General features: G+C 40.6%; 1 protein-coding gene across 1 annotated transcript in view; it reads right to left on the bottom strand.

Moving 5' to 3' along the window:
* Positions 1 to 16,822, bottom strand: part of egfra (epidermal growth factor receptor a (erythroblastic leukemia viral (v-erb-b) oncogene homolog, avian)) — a 93,933-nt gene that overhangs the window by 18,552 nt on the left and 58,559 nt on the right. Inside the window, exons 12-23 of the mRNA XM_061920575.1 lie at positions 15,079 to 15,278; positions 13,137 to 13,269; positions 12,790 to 12,880; positions 10,175 to 10,332; positions 7,840 to 7,878; positions 7,610 to 7,754; positions 7,416 to 7,538; positions 5,716 to 5,814; positions 5,207 to 5,392; positions 4,242 to 4,397; positions 2,854 to 2,929; positions 1,087 to 1,233 (exon numbers count right to left, since the gene is read on the bottom strand). Of these exons, the coding sequence (XP_061776559.1) occupies positions 1,087 to 1,233; positions 2,854 to 2,929; positions 4,242 to 4,397; positions 5,207 to 5,392; positions 5,716 to 5,814; positions 7,416 to 7,538; positions 7,610 to 7,754; positions 7,840 to 7,878; positions 10,175 to 10,332; positions 12,790 to 12,880; positions 13,137 to 13,269; positions 15,079 to 15,278 (1,553 nt within the window). The remainder of the gene's footprint in view (positions 1 to 1,086; positions 1,234 to 2,853; positions 2,930 to 4,241; positions 4,398 to 5,206; positions 5,393 to 5,715; positions 5,815 to 7,415; positions 7,539 to 7,609; positions 7,755 to 7,839; positions 7,879 to 10,174; positions 10,333 to 12,789; positions 12,881 to 13,136; positions 13,270 to 15,078; positions 15,279 to 16,822) is intronic.

Here is a 16,822-nt window from a genome sequence, read left to right on the forward strand (position 1 = left end):
AGAGTTCTACACAAAGAAGGAGTGAAGTGAAGTGAATTAAATTTACATAGCGCTTTTCTATAGTGACTCAAAGCACTTTACGTTGTGAAATCAATCCATCAATGTTTATTTATATAACCCTAAATCACAAGTGTCTCAAGGGCTGCACAAACCACAATGACATCCTCGGTACAGAGCCCACATAAAGGGAAGGAACAACGCACCGCAGTGGAACGTCGGTGACAGTGACTATGAGAAACCTTGGAGAGGACCGCATATGTGGGCAACCCCCCATTATCTAAGTTACATTTAAACCATTGTGGGTGGCACCGAGAGCAGGTGGGTAAAGTGTCTTACCCAAGGACACAACGGCATTAATTAGGATGGCAGAAGCGGGAATCGAACCTGGAACCCTCAAGTTGCTGGCACGGCCACCAGAGCTATACTGCCCGGGTACTTAAAGTGCCCTCTTTGGGGATTGTAATAGAGATCCATCTGGATTCATGAACTTAATTCTAAATATTTATATTTAAAAAAAAAAAATCTCACGTACCCCTTGGCATACCTTCAAGTACCCCCAGAGGTACGCGTACCCCCATTTGAGAACCACCGCATTAGCTCCTCTATGTTGGCCTGTGTTAGAAAATATCTAGTAACAAACGTTTCAGCATCATTCTTATGAGCTTAATTTAAATAATGATATGTTGCCACTAGGTGTTGCCAAAAAACAATTACCACTCCACTTCAAATTAAAAACTGCATAAATCCATTCCAGGTGGTAGTGTTCTTCATACCTACCATTGTTCTTTTTTTTAGTAAATTCACTTGATCTAGCCTTTTCTAACATTTCACACTACAACATAATAAATCTATGTATGATTTACCATATCAGATCATTATTGGTATTGGCCAATACTCAAGGCCCCAATACCGGAACTGTATCCAAAGTAAAAAAATATTGTAGCCGGACACTCTTAGTATTGTCCCATGAGAAGATGAAATGTGAGGGCTGCATTCACTATCATGAAATACTGTATGCGCTTTAAAATCAACAGGAAACTGAAACCAAAAAGGTTTAGGAAAAGTTTTCCAGAGTCGTATACTTACATTTGACCATGATCATATAGACATCAATAGTGCAGACTGGAGGCTGAGGCAGCCGCTCGCCTTTCTCCAGCACGCCGGCTATTTTACTGGCCGGAATGCCGTCGTACGGTTTGGTCCCGAACGTCATCAGCTCCCACACCGTCACACCTGCAGGGGAAAAAAAAGTATTAATCATTCGGGTTTTTGTGTGCAATAAAGCTGTTGAAAGGCCAGTGAAAGGATGTGTGCAGAGTTCCAAACATTGATGTTGACAAATGGACTCTGGGTGATAACAGGATGTATCTCAGCGCTAAGAAAGAGAAAGCCCAAAAAAAAAAAAAAAAAAAGCTAGCAGTTGTGCCAAAGCTCGCTGATGTCTTAGGCAGAAAAGAAGGTATGATCCAGCCCTGACGGGGGAGAAGAAGATTTGAAACCAGGCCCTGAGAAAAGAAAGCAGCGCTGTGTTGAGTTTCCATGAGTCAACGTTTTTGTGTGCTGCTGAGCTGGAAGAAGTATTTGTGCGCAGTCTTGTCCATCTGGGAGAAAGATGTTCTCCCGTCTCATGTTGTGTTCTTAAATGTCGACCAGATCCAACAACAATATTCCATTTAAGGACTTCCTTGCTGTAAAAATGCTTGCTGTCACTTTTGCATACGACAAGTTACTGAAGTGTAATGTGGGCCACCACAGAAGAAGATGGGATTAAACAACTCTTTTAGAGCTGTATTATTTTTTTTATTCTTATTTTTTCAGTTTTTCTATTTCTGCATTAGTTTAGGCATGCCCAAAGTACTGCCTGAGAAGCACTTCTACCCCTCGTATTATAAAAATAAAATAAATTCATAATAATGAGATGTTTTACAGTATGACACAAGGTGCAATATTGGGTAACTGTACCAAACAAATTTATGGGCGAGCTTGCGGTCAAAAAACGTTGGTTCACAGCACACTACTTTTATACACTAGCAACATAATGGGTAACTGACAAAGTTTTGATTGATGGCCAACTATTTATGGAACTGGTGTAAGAAGACTAGCTTTGTGTGGACTGTATGACTATACTGTACATGTCATGATATTTATGTGACTTGGAGAGGTGTATCTTTACCCTGCAGTGTGACGTCTGCATTTAGCAACTACTAGAGGTGGATGAGAGTCTGGGACCTATGACACTAAGCCAAGATATCAATATTTTGTTTAGATAGCTTGGCATGAATTGACCTACACTGGACTGGTTTGAGCATTTTAAACGAACAAACCCCTGCATCCTTCAACTTTTATGTAGTGGAAGAACTTTGGACACTCGTGGCATATTCTACTTATTGATGCACATTTAAACACAGGAAGTAAACAGATAATCCGAGGAATTTCTGAGTCATGGCGAAGAGGTAGCAATAACATGTGAACATTTGTACAGCATGTCAAAAATACCAGGACCATGACATTAAATCCTGCATTTTTTCACCTGTGTCTTTGATATACAACCCAAAAATCTGTAACCGTGTGCGCTTCCGGACAGCAGCATCTGTTGCGACAAAATAAACACTGTCGCAGTTGTTTCCAAAAGAAAGGGGCAAGAGAAATTAATGTAATTTTGCCTCGCTCTCCCGACATTGCACCCACACCGGCGGCATCTTGCCTCTCTTAGTGTTCCGAAAGCGCAAAATTGGCATAGTGACATTCCCACTCCAATTTGTTCTGCATAGAAATCTATAACATGGAATAAAGGACTTTTCGGCTTTTTAATTTTATTTTAAAAAAGCTCTATGAAAGCAGCTGAAGACTCACCGTAGCTCCATACATCACTCTGGTGTGTGTATGTTCTGTTCAGAATAGACTCCAGAGCCATCCACTTAATGGGTACCTGGAATGTGAAAATAATTACATTAATTTTGGCATAAAAAGTACCGCCAATCCATCCATCGTGAGGTCGGGTCACGGGGGCAGCAGCCTCAACCCAAAACTTAAAATATTTAAAACATAAAATGATATTCATTGAATTATGTCCAGTGGTAACTAAACTTAAGAGTGTTATGAGATACAATAAGAGATGTCTCTTAGCTAAGTTCTATACTTTAAATTGCAAGCAAACATTTGAGTTACAGCGTATCCCGTCTACAGTAGTCTGTACCATCCTAAAGCAGAATAAGTCTAACACCAGCCAGGAATGTTAAAATAATATCAAACGATGGAAATTTATCCATGAAAAAATGGATAAACTGCTGATGGTTTGTTTGACATAGAAGCAGCTTGTACAAGATACCGTACAAGTCCGCTTTCCAAAGTAAATGCTGTACATTATTATTACATTACTTAATAAAACTACTGTAGTTGTTTGTACTGCATTCTGTTGTATTGTTTGTATACAATATAAACAAAATACAGGAAAAATACAGACTGTCCAAAAAACTTCATAAAACAAAAATAAAGAGGTGCTCGGCAAAAAGTGTACTTAAAGAAAAAGCAAGGCCATCAACACTCGTTTCCTTCTAATAGTTTTAATACAAAGTGCGCAGGCGCTACCAAACACAGACCGGTTTCACAACGACATTTCCGAGTGTTGCTGGCCTTGCTTTTTCTTTATGTATACAATAAATGCTATATGTAAAAAAAAAAAATACATGTTATTTGATGAAATTGTGCTGTTTTGGGTGTTATCAAGAGTTCCGTCTCAGACCCAATGAAGCTCGTAATGTAAGGTACTACTGTATAATGTGAACCAAAAACAATTCTCAAATTTTCTGCACTTCTAATACAATTACTAACCTACCATATTCCTGTTGCAATACTGGATACACGAGCGCATTGTAATAATAATGAAGAAAAATTGGCTCCAACAAATATAATAATTTTCATTTATGCTTGTTAATGTGGTTTGTAAAACACCATACAGTTGAGATGTTTTTTATTATTGTGATCAATTAGATACATGGAAGGGGCTAGTGTACGAAACATAGATTTCTGAAATTAGGCAGGAAATCTGATAGAAGACTTTTACCCGATTTGTCATTATTCTTAGCACAACCACGACCTAATTATAGCACTTACATAACATTTAGGGTAAAAATAAACAGTAAACTACAGAAATAGCACCTTTCCTTTCTGGCTGAAAGCATAGCGAGGTGTCTATCAAGAAAACCATTAAAAAATGTTTCCTGGATTCTTTTTTCACCAACCTTTCCTCCGTCAGCGTGGTACTCTTTCTCGTCTGCGTTAAGCAGCTTGGCCAGGCCAAAGTCGGTGATCTTAACATGCTGAGGGGTCTTCACGAGGACGTTTCTGGCCGCCAAGTCGCGGTGGACCAAATGGCGTTCCTCCAGGTAGTTCATACCCTTGTGTCGAAACAAATGATGAGATGTTAAACAGTATGCCAGCTAATGTTTGAACGTAATATGCTAAAAACAACTTTTCGGCACAACATAATTATGGTTTGGCTTGTTCAATAAGCAAACACAATGGAAAATTATTTAACTTTCATGTAAACAAGTTTTTGTTTTTACTTATAATGCTTTAATTAGTTTGCTTTTATCCAATGTATCGACTACTGTTTGTTTACGTATTTCACCTGGAAGGCAAAGTGGGAGACTATGCAAAATAGTTTTCAAGTTCTGGCTTTTCCTTGGCACATTCGCAAGCCATGAATCCTGCTAGCCAAAAGCTGTGTTACACTATAGTTGTTTACAGATTAGATTATAGGACTATAGGAATATGTCTTGTCACACACTAAAGGTGACCTGTGTACTTCATGTAAGATTGTAATAAAATTAGGGTATTTTACATAGCGAAAAAGTTGTAGAATCACTTGCTAAAATGCCTTTATTTTTATTGTTGGATTAGTCTACAAAAAAATTCAGGTATACACAACATTTTTAACAAGGGAGAACAATCCTGAACTTTTTTGACTGAAAAAATGATGTCTCAGTGATGCAGTTCCCCTACAATCATGTAGATGGCTGTAATGTTGAATTCAAAGTGTGTAACCTTCATTAACTGCCTTAATGAAAGTGAAAGTGAGAATTCGTCTTTGTCCATGCACTCCGCCCTTCCATTTAGTTTTGTAGAAATGGAACATGTAAATACTTTTGTAAGTACTAATTAACTAAACAAACACCTTCTTGGAGTTAGTAAAAATAATGCTCACCTTTGCAATCTGCACGCACCAGTTGAGGAGGTACTGCGATCCGATGTTGTCCTTGTTCTCCTTGACGTAGTCTAGCAGGCAGCCGAAGGGCATCAGCTGGGTGACGAGCTGGATCGTGGATGTCAGGCAGATACCCAGTAGGCGGCATACGTGCGGATGCTCCACGCTGGCCATCACATACGCCTCCTGTGGTGCGCAGAATGGGGTAAGCGATGATGTGAGGCAGATGTTATAAGAAACCAAATATAAAATAATGGCAATGTAGTTCAAACAGGCTTCATTCATTTTACAGAAAGCCCCCGCATGGATTTATCATGGATTTTTTCTAGTGAGAAAGTTTTCCATCACCGTCAAAATAAGTGTTAAGTCATGAATTTTTTCATGAAGTGCATGCCAAACATAAATGCAACATGCAATACAGTCAAGCTGACATGGCTCAGGCTGCAGTGGTTTACACAAATTTAGCTGTTTAAGAAAAAATACAACAGCTGTTTACTCCATCAACTTACATCTAAAATCTCTTTGTTGGCTTTGGGCGACTTGGCTTCTCTCAAAACCTTAATGGCCACAGGGATCTTCACGTCCTCTCCCTCTGGTACCCAAAGACCCTGCATGGACACACACGCCATGGAAGTGTTTTATAAGTTGTAGTTTCACTCCATTTAATACATTAGCTGCGCATGATGGGACAGTCTACAACAATTTGTTGAATATTAGGATGTTGTTAATTTTGGGGAGATTTTTTTGTTTGAAATAGCATTAGTCCTTGAAAAAGTAAAAAAATCGTATTGCATTGCTAAAATGTTTTACTTTAACTATTTTTAACATACAACATCAATCAATCAATCAATCAATCAATGTTCATTTATATAGACCTAACTCACAAGTGTCTCAAAGGGCTGCACAAGCCACAACAACATCCTCGGTTCAGATCCCACATCAGGCCAAGGAAAAACTCAACCCAGTGGGATGACAATGAGAAACCTTGGAGAGGACCGCAGATATGGGGACCCCTCCCCTGGGCGACCGGTGCAATGGACGTCGAGTGGATCTAGCATAATATTGTGAGAGTCCAGTCCATAGTGGATCTAACATAATGAGAGTCCTGTCTATAGTGGGGCCAGCAGGAGACCATCCCGAGCGGAGACAGGTCAGCAGCGCAGACATGTCCCCAACCGATACACAGGCGAGCGGTCCACCCCGGGTCCCGACTCTAAACTAGTTTGCCGCTTTGGTTGAAAAAAGATATGTGTGCGACAAGACTACCTTTTTGGCTAATTTCAGGTATATATTGTTTTTTCTTTACAATAAAATGTATTTTTTAATGTATATGACTCATTGATGTAAACATATTTTAAAGAAAGATTGGTTACTTTGCTCCTTTTGGGATTTGAGCCCACATGAGTGGCATGTTTAATTCTCGCTTCAGCCAAACTGCCTAACTGTCAAAATGATGTCCAACTATGAATGTGAAGGAGAGCGATTTAGCAAAAATATTGCTTTTTTTTGTGCTAATTTCAGATTAAACAAAAGTTTATTTTTCTACAACAAGTATATTTCTTGATAGTGCGGAATATCTACTTGCAGTCACGGTTATTTTTAGGCGTTGAACGTTTTGACGCTTGAACGAGATCAATCGGATGAACGGTTTGGTAATTAGAGGCGGATGAAAAATGCTATGGAAGAATAATAATAAATTAATGAATTTTGGTGTATAGTAATATAGATTTACACAATAATATTATCACAACATTTTTTACAAAATATCTGTATAATAATATATATATATCTATATATATATATATACACACTGTATGACATAATAAAAAGTAAACTAATATTAGATTAAACCCTAAAGCCATCTTTAATGATAATTCGATAGCGGCAACAAAAAAACAAAAAAAGCTCCCCAGTCAGTAATGAAATAGCAAAAGCACTGTGTAATGTACTACATCTTAAACTGCATCTTACTCCTAAGCCCCCAAGTGTGAGTTTAATGCGCAAAGGAAGCTAAAGTGGAGTCAGTGGTGTGTGACCACGCAAGTTAAAAATGCGTCTTTTAATTGAAAAATTGACAACAGATGTTGCAGAGCACAGGCGACACACACTTGGATCATGTCGTAAGGTTTGAGTCGAGCTCAATGGAAATTTCGACAAGGATGACATTTGAAGCCAAAGAGTGAAATAAAAACCCGCAGCCTGTTATTACCTTGTAAACTGTACCAAAAGCCCCTGAACCCAGCACTTTGATTTTCCTGAATTCGGGTTCCTTCAAGATGCGCAGTAGTGCTTGGTTGGGTGCCTCGCCGCTTGGAGTCAGAGGTTCAACCAACTGGAAAAACAAGGCACAAGCTCCAAAATACGCTCCATTTCATGCAGACGCTTTAAATGGCTTCATAATACCTCCTTCTCCTGAAGAAGTCTGCGCATGGTCCTCTTCCTCTTGATGTGGCGTCGACGTAGGATTACAAACACCGACAGTGCTGCGATGAGGACCGCAAGAAGGCCGCCGACCACACCTGCCGCAATCATAGACAGGCCTGAAGGGCTAGAACGCAACACAGGATACGCAGATAGATGAGAATGCTAATAACGGATGAAAGATGATGTGTCATTGATGGTTATTTGCTCACATTTTCCCCTGGCAGCCTTGGAGACCAGGCCCCATGCACCTGTAAACAAACCGAACATAGGTAAACACACCATTGATGAAGTTCTTCCATTAAAGCATGTCAATTATTAATTTTCTTTATTTCCAATGTGCATAAAGGGGCCTATATCCTACATTTGCACTTTCAACTAATGTACTGCATATTGAAGCGTCGCAAGGCATGATTCCCGTTTCCCAGTAAGCCTTTCAGCACCTTTTTGTACATAACTGCTAAAATCACATCTTAATATTGTGCTGAATTGTTAATTATTATCCCCTCCATACTCGTACTGTGTGTGTGTGTGTGAGTGTGTAACTTACCTGTTTCGTCTTGTGTCGCCATTTTTGTTCGAACTGTGTGTAAAGTTAGTGTTCGGTTTAGAGAGTGATTCTTAATCAAATAGTTATCTTTTGTTACGCATTCCTAATTCATACAGTGTCTTACAGTGATCACGGGAGGTGAAAAAACTATTGTATGAGTAATCAATAGGACATGGGGAAGGGTTAGTTTTATAATCACTCCTTTACGAACACGTCAAATTGTAAATTGTAAATGTGTGTGTTTAAAGAAATCCATGACAATTGTTGAAAAACAAGTACAGTAGCATTGGCATTGTCAGATATTAAACACACATTTTCAATTCAAAACCAGTCGGCACTAAATAATATGCAGACTTTCCCTGACATATAGGGACTCCCAAGATCAACTCATCAGGGAAGCTGGAATAAGAACAAGATCTGGCAGGAAGTAGGCCGCCAGCACTGCTGTTACCCAGGCAGAATCATCTCTTAGGACCAAAGATCACTATCGGAAGCCCCTGCACTGGAAGACAGGTTCTACGAACATCACATTTCCAGCAGTGGTCCAAGTCCACTCCCAGGGAAAAGAGGACCATGATCCAGGATGAAGTTCGAAACCTTGAGGAAGAAGGAAGAAGGAAGAAGCGCTAAAGCTGTCGAGCTCGCAACCCAAGGTGCCTGGACAAGGTGGAATCTTCCCAAGAGGACCATGGCATGGAGTGAACTGTGGAGGCTGGAGCCGTTTCATATCTCGTCAGTATACAACACCCTACCGACCCCAGTCAAATTGCATAGGTGGAGAATGGCGGAGGACCCGCTGTGCAGGTTGTGTGGCGGTAAAGGAACTATGGCGCACATTCTTTCTGGGTGCAAAACAGCATTGACCCAGGGAAGATACAGGTGCCGCCATGACAAGGTGTTGGCAATGCTCGCAGAGATCTTGGAGCAAGAGACGATAAAGAAACACACAGCCAAAACTAAGCCTCTGCTGAGCACCATCACCTTTGTGAAAGAGGGTCATAGATTAGTCGTCCAAGGACAAGCCAAGCAAAACCTCCTGCAGTTGGCCCAGGGTTGGGAGATGGAAGTCGACCTGGAGAGGAAGCGCCACTGCCCAGAGGCGGTACTGTCCACCACTCTGAGACCAGACATACTTATGTGGTCCCCAGAGGGAAAGAAAATCATCCTGGTGGAACTTACTGTCCCGTGGGAGGAGGGTACTGAGGAAGCGGCAGAGAGAAACAAAAAGTACCAACAACTTGTCCAGGACTGTCGGGACAATAGGTGGACAGCATGGCTGATGACAGTGTAAGTAGGATGTCGAGGATTCCCTGCTCAATCTGTGTGGAATCTGATGACAAAGGTCGGATTGAGAGGTCACTTGAGGAAAACAGCCGTTTGTAGGCTGGGAGAAGCGACAGAGAGAGACTCCTGTTGGCCACGTCATAAGAGAGAGGACAATAGCTGGATGCCTGGATGAGAGGGTCAGTGATCTGGCCTATCACTGCTGAACCACCAACCGGAGAGTGTTGTGGTTAAGGGTCGAAGCACTCGGCGAACGTTGGAGACCACCTGATGACCTCTTATCCAGGCCAAAGCTTTATCCATTAGAAATAGATTATAATAGCATCTTTGATGTATTTGCAAACTATAGTACTTTATAAAGAAAGAACCCGTATTTTGTAACTTAAAATTAAATCCAAATTGGTGCCACAAGCCTTATTATAAGGCAAAAGAAGCATGTAATTTATCCCAGCCAATCAACATAGTCAGTTAAATATGCATATACTTAAATATATATAAATAAACGTAAATTACACTTGTTTATCATTATTTCAAACATAATGACAATGGTTAAGAAATTGTGTTACCAAAGGTTTAGTGATGTAACAATTATGTGAGGAATTAAAAACTCTAAATGGGATCTAACTAAATGATGGATTAATTTAAAAGAGCCCATGTTTAAAAGTTCTGTCATAAATATCATATATGTGTCCTTACAAAATGAGTATTTTTACCCTTGGGTGCAGTTGGGGTGACACAGCTGGCACATTTTCAAGTCGTCAGCATATTTCCACACAAGAGCGTCATCCTCGCCTGGCACACCTTGAGGACAGCGGGCGACGCAGAAGAGTCCATCCCTGAAGTTGGCGCACTTGGTGCAGTTGGCAGGACCCTGAAACAACCGCAAATACACTACGTTATTATTGCTATACCGTATATCTGGACGCCACACAAGCGAGCGCTTTGGCCACCAGAAGACAGGAAAAACTCCCTCTGAGGGAAGAAGCAACTTCAAATGAGGACCAGGACTCTGTGTGGGGCGGCTGTCTGCCTCAATCGGAAATAAAAAAAATAACAGTAGCAATAAAGATAGTAATGCCAATTTGATTATACTGTACTATTGTGTAAAGTGTACTGTTGTTAAGACAAAACTTCCACACTTTTCTTTGCAATCAAGTGCTGTCACACTTTGCGTGAGTCTGTTTTTTAACACATCTGCTTCATAAACAGCTGTCAACGTGACAAGAGACCCAGAATATGAATAGAACGAAAATAGCCAAGTGGAAAACGATGCCCCGTCTCCCTATTCAAACGCCACATGTCCTCGAGGCAACGCTAATTCAATCATCACGCAGCGGTTCAAAAAGCTGATTTTGTGCACCCTAGCTGCTATTTTTATTTCATAACAGAAGAAAAACATGTTGTTTGACAACCATAATGTTTCCCCCTGGACATATTCTGGATTGTTACAAGTGTACTAATTCCAACAAGGGGTACTGATGGATGGATATATTAGCACTCTTTACAATAAAATCACAATAAAAGGCTTCAAAGTGCAGTTGCTCACTAATTAAATTACAGTATCATCACCCCATTACAATACCATATCATGTTTTTTAATGCACAATTACAATAAGAGTGTTACCTATGTTCCTAGGTGGAAGCGAAACCTCCAACACTTGTTTTGCTGGTTGACTTTAAAGGGGTCATAGTGGTCTACATAACATGTATCGGTGGTTCTTTGGTCCAAAGTTTGGATAGAATACGTTTTACAGACCATCTTCAAGCCGATTTTTGACCGTCTCTTCAGGATGCGCCGTTTCGTGGACTGTTTTATTTACGTGCCTCCACTTTGACTGCGTTTTCTCCCAGTCATCCATGTTGTAGTTGTTAGTGCTTCCATATGGAGTCTACTGACAGATGTAGGTTAAAACTCTACACTGCTTTGTATTAAAAATGGCAACAGTGGAGCATGCATGTGCATGTACGACCAAGTTTGCCCCACAACAAGAGGATAGAGGAACTTATTGACTACAATGTGGGACTAAAATGGCGGACCCACGCAAAGCTCTTCGGGTATGTCTCTACCATTTATGGAGATATCCGCTGATGTCACAAGTGGGAAAAACGTCATAAATGGGGCAAATTCCAAACAACTCTTTTGGAAGATGTATAACACAAGGAATTGTTTTGTAAGTATCTCCACAATGCTTCCATTTTTTGATTTTAAAATTTTGCACATCCCAAATACACAAAAACAGGCACCAATAGGTAAGAAAAGTTTGTTTTGCATAACAAGTCCCCTTTTAGTCACATTTCATCGTGATTGACTGCCAAACATGAACATGTGTAAAACATAAGCTAACCACCGCAAAATATAAAAAAATAAAACTAAAATGAAGTAAAAGTACTAATCCTTTTTATAGACTGAAAGATGAGAGCAGGGGGGTTGTTTTTCAGTTTAACGCTATAACCTTCAATTTTGATATTGTCAAAACAAACACAAATATTTCAATAAACTGTTAATATAATCTAATTGAGGGTGCTGTTTGTAAACTTTCTTACAGTTAAATTTTTCAAACCGAAAGATATAACAAGAACATCACCATCTTATAGTATTTTACCATTCATGGTTTAACAGAACATATATAATTTTGAAATGGTTATATTTTTCACAATTACTAATTATATGGATTAAAAATTGCATGTCTACCCAGGTAAAATGCTTGGCATTCAGGCTTTTCATTAATCTGGTTGATGAACAACTTGCAGTGATGTTATTATTATAAAAATAAAAAACAAGGATAGCTAACGTTAACAGTCAAAATTGCTATCATTAGATAACATCACACAAAGCTAACACGCGTGCACGTGTTATGTACGTAATGTACATAGTACATATTGTGTTCTAAAATCCCTAAGTAGGCAGGACATAATGCCTAGAATAGGTTGAAAAGTTGGCGCCCTCTAGGCGTAAAGTGGACGCTCAATTTAACTGCTACCAATGAACTGAGAAAATAATTTGACGTATCAGATTCAGGGCATATAAAGCAAGATTAGAGTTAATAAAGCCTTGCTACAATAAATAAATGTATTACTCATATTGTACTAGACATTAGGAAAAAAATTATGTCACAGGTTTTGTGCCAGCACTGGTGAGATGTAACCCATGTGGTGGTGTCACAAGAAAAAAACACATGAGGCAAAAACAGTTTCAAATGCCAAAGGAGCTCACATTTCACATGACTTTTGAGGTATATTTGTCCCCAAAAATTATAGTGGATTTTTCGCTGAAAGGTGAATGTGTTTTTTGGGGCTTATAATGACAAAATAATGATTGCAGACATACTGGAGCGCTGCAGGTTGCTGTTCCGTTTATATGTTGACACTCCGGGTGACAATACACGCACTTCTTCTTCTCGACAACCTCGCGTGGTTCCCTGCAGACACATAAAGCCAACCACGGGGTTACATTTTAAGCAACATTTTAATATTTGACAGTACCCTGCGAAAGCAGACGTGAGCAAGAATGTACAATGTTTGTCTTATTTCAACTAGACTCCTTACTCGCTTACTTGATGATGATCGCTTTAATAACAAAACCCATCAAACATTATGCAGGACGGGAGTACACAACAATGCTGATGGTGGGATGAAAAATAGGGAACTTAGGAAAAACACAAAATCCTCCCTCACCCCTCTAGGATGTTGCAGGAGTCCACACAGCTCCTGTCACGACTGAAGTCCCGGCAGGCAAAACACATGTCGGGGCCGGGTCCCCAGCATCCTTTGGCGGTGCACTTCCGATCACAAGTATCGTTTCTCTGAGCTGCAAACAAATACACAATACTGTAAATGCTGTGTCTTAATTGGAAACAATAAATAATTGTAGAGTGTTTATTTCTCAAATGTGAAAACTCTTTATACATAAAAAGCTTTTTTTTTTATTTTTATTTTTTACTTCAGTAATACTTTAGAGTGTACGCAAAAGTGGAAAATCTTTAGGAATTTGGTTTGAAATTTTTTCGGCCGAATGCACGAATATGATACAAAATAAATTGGGCATTTTATCTATTTTTTTTTAATCGGAAATAGACACAAATATTGCATTTCATGTTAAAAAATGGGAGATAGGCTGTTCTTTCCTAAATGTGAAAACTCTTTGCATATAACAATAAAATGTCACAACTTTAACAATGAGTTGAAATGTATGGAAAAGTGCAAAACTCGGGGAAATTTGCTTGGATTTTTTTTTGCATAATGTACCATTGAAATATTAAAACACAATTTTATGATTTTGATTTATTTCAAACATGCGTAGAGTAACAATATGGTACATCATATATTTACAATTTCCTTTTACAACATGTCTGAAAAGGACAAGAAAAAAGCAGAGCTTATTTAATCATACCCCTTTTCCATTTTATGGCAACTTCTTTACATATTTTTTTCACTATTTGTGCTATTTAGGGGCGGTTTAGCTCGGTTGGTAGAGCGGCCATGCCAGCAACTTTAGGGTTGCAGGTTCGTTTCCCGCTTCCGCCATCCTAGTCACTGCCGTTGTGTCCTTGGGCAAGACACTTTACCCACCTGCTCCCAGTGCCACCCACACTGGTTTGAATGTAACTTAGATATTGGGTTTCACTATGTAAAGCGCTTTGAGTCACTAGAGAAAAAGCGCTGTATAAATATAATTCACTTCACTTCACTATTTGTAACAAAAAACAATTCAATAAATAAATGAATAAATAGTTAAGTAAGTTGTGATTTACATAATCAGATGAAAACAATAGCCTAATTTTTGATAAGGTTCAATATGTTTATCAAGATTCAGGTACTAAAATATGGGATTCAATGGTTAAAAAAAATAATCGGGAAAAATACACAAATATTGCATTTAATATTTAAATTTTTTTTTTTTTAAATATGAGATTATGTAGTATTATAAGTTGTCCATTATTTATAAACACAGTTAAATATGTTAAATTAGAATATGGCAACAAAGAGGCAAGGACCTAGCAGACCAGATTCAGAGCACAAAAAGCAAGACGAAAGGCTTCATTATGCTACACTGCAGTGGTTCTCAAACATTTTTTTACCCAGTACCAACTCAGAAAACATATGGCTCTCCAAATACGACCATAATGACCGACATGAAAATACAGTACCATAGTAAGCCTAAGTATTCGTTAAAAGCAAGGCAGATGTTTTATTTACCAAGTATATTTCAATATTTTTAGCCACTGTTACATTACACACAGTTTGAACAGTAACAATGTGTTTGAATATTTATTAAGTGATTCTTTGGCGTACCACGAGATGGAACCCGCGTACCACTAGTAGTATGCATACCACAGTTTGAGAATCTCTGCTACAGCAATCTTACTCCTCCCCCTTAGAAGCTTTCGGCAAAGCTTGACGTACAACTCAGACAAAATCTAACCTCACGTCAACAGCGAAACAGCTGTGATTAGTCGTCTTTTTTTAAATACATAATTAATTTACGGTATGTATTACTTCCTGAATGTCGCTTCGGTCGCCAGGAAGTTAAATAGCTAGTCAACGAGAGTTGTGGTTTGTCATTCTCAGGAAAATATTGTCCCAAATGTTTTGGATATTGCAGGTTTAAGAGACGTACCACATGTGTCCACGTCAGCATTTTCGTCCACAATAGCAGCCTGGGTCTCGGATTTGAAGAGCCCCTTCCAGTGACTACTGTTGGTGTAGCAAAGGTTCTTGTTCTTAATGATGACCACATCTCCGTCGCTGATTTCTTTAAGTGATCGCAGCCCCAAGTATCTGATGTCCAGCTGAGTCATCACCACACTGCGGCTTCCTCTGCGGGGCGCACAAGAACGTCATGACACTCCTGGATTTTTTTTTTTACTCATTTTTTCTATTGCTAGCGATGTACAGCGTATATACCACATGAAATAAATGTAGGTTACACTACAGTGACGTTAACATATAAAAACGTCCAACACTACATTGTATATGGCTGATTTACCGCGACAAAAATCAATCAGAAGTCCTAATAACGAATATTACAGACGTAGACATTGTTTACATCTAGAGCAGCCATCCTTGAAACAAACTCGGGGGTGGTGAGAATGCTCCGACTTTACGAGTCTGAAATTCGACCACGAGGAGCGTTCCAGTTGAAATTCAGACTTGGAACTCTGAAATGCCCACCCCCCAATACAAATGGAATGCACCATATAGTTCCTTGGTAGCTTGGCTAATTTACTTTTGTAGCTCTGCTAACTACATTAGACGCTTAGCTAACTTCCTTAGTAGCTTGGTTAATTTCTTTAGTTGTATGGCTAACTTCCTAGTTAAATTGGCTAACTTCCTTGGCCGCTTGGCCGACTTCCTTGGCCGCTTGGCCGACTTCCTTGGCCGCTTGGCCGACTTCCTTGGCCGCTTGGCCGACTTACTTGGCCGCTTGGCCGACTTACTTGGCCGCTTGGCCGACTTACTTGGCCGCTTGGCCGACTTACTTGGCCGCTTGGCCGACTTACTTGGCCGCTTGGCCGACTTACTTGGCCGCTTGGCCGACTTACTTGGCCGCTTGGCCGACTTACTTGGCCGCTTGGCCGACTTACTTGGCCGCTTGGCCGACTTACTTGGCCGCTTGGCCGACTTACTTGGCCGCTTGGCCGACTTACTTGGCCGACTTACTTGGCCGCTTGGCCGACTTACTTGGCCGACTTACTTGGCCGCTTGGCCGACTTACTTGGCCGCTTGGCCGACTTACTTGGCCGCTTGGCCGACTTACTTGGCCGCTTGGCCGACTTACTTGGCCGCTTGGCTGACTTACTTGGCCGCTTGGCCGACTTACTTGGCCGCTTGGCCGACTTACTTGGCCGCTTGGCCGACTTACTTGGCCGCTTGGCCGACTTACTTGGCCGCTTGGCCGACTTACTTGGCCGCTTGGCCGACTTACTTGGCCGCTTGGCCGACTTACTTGGCCGCTTGGCCGACTTACTTGGCCGCTTGGCCGACTTACTTGGCCGCTTGGCCGACTTACTTGGCCGCTTGGCCGACTTACTTGGCCGCTTGGCAGATTCACTTGGCCGCTTGGCAAATTCACTTGGCCGACTTACTTGGCCGCTTGGCTGACTTACTTGGCCGCTTGGCTGACTTACTTGGCCGCTTGGCTGACTTACTTGGCCGCTTGGCCGACTTACTTGGCCGCTTGGCCGACTTACTTGGCCGCTTGGCCGACTTACTTGGCCGCTTGGCTGACTTACTTGGCCGCTTGGCTGACTTACTTGGCCGCTTGGCTGACTTACTTGGCCGCTTGGCTGACTTACTTGGCCGCTTGGCTGACTTACTTGGCCGCTTGGCTGGCTGACTTGGCCGCTTGGCTGACTTACTTG

The sequence above is a fragment of the Nerophis ophidion genome, linkage group LG14 (assembly GCF_033978795.1).
Source record: "Nerophis ophidion isolate RoL-2023_Sa linkage group LG14, RoL_Noph_v1.0, whole genome shotgun sequence".
In the NCBI taxonomy this organism is placed as follows: Eukaryota; Metazoa; Chordata; class Actinopteri; order Syngnathiformes; family Syngnathidae; genus Nerophis; species Nerophis ophidion.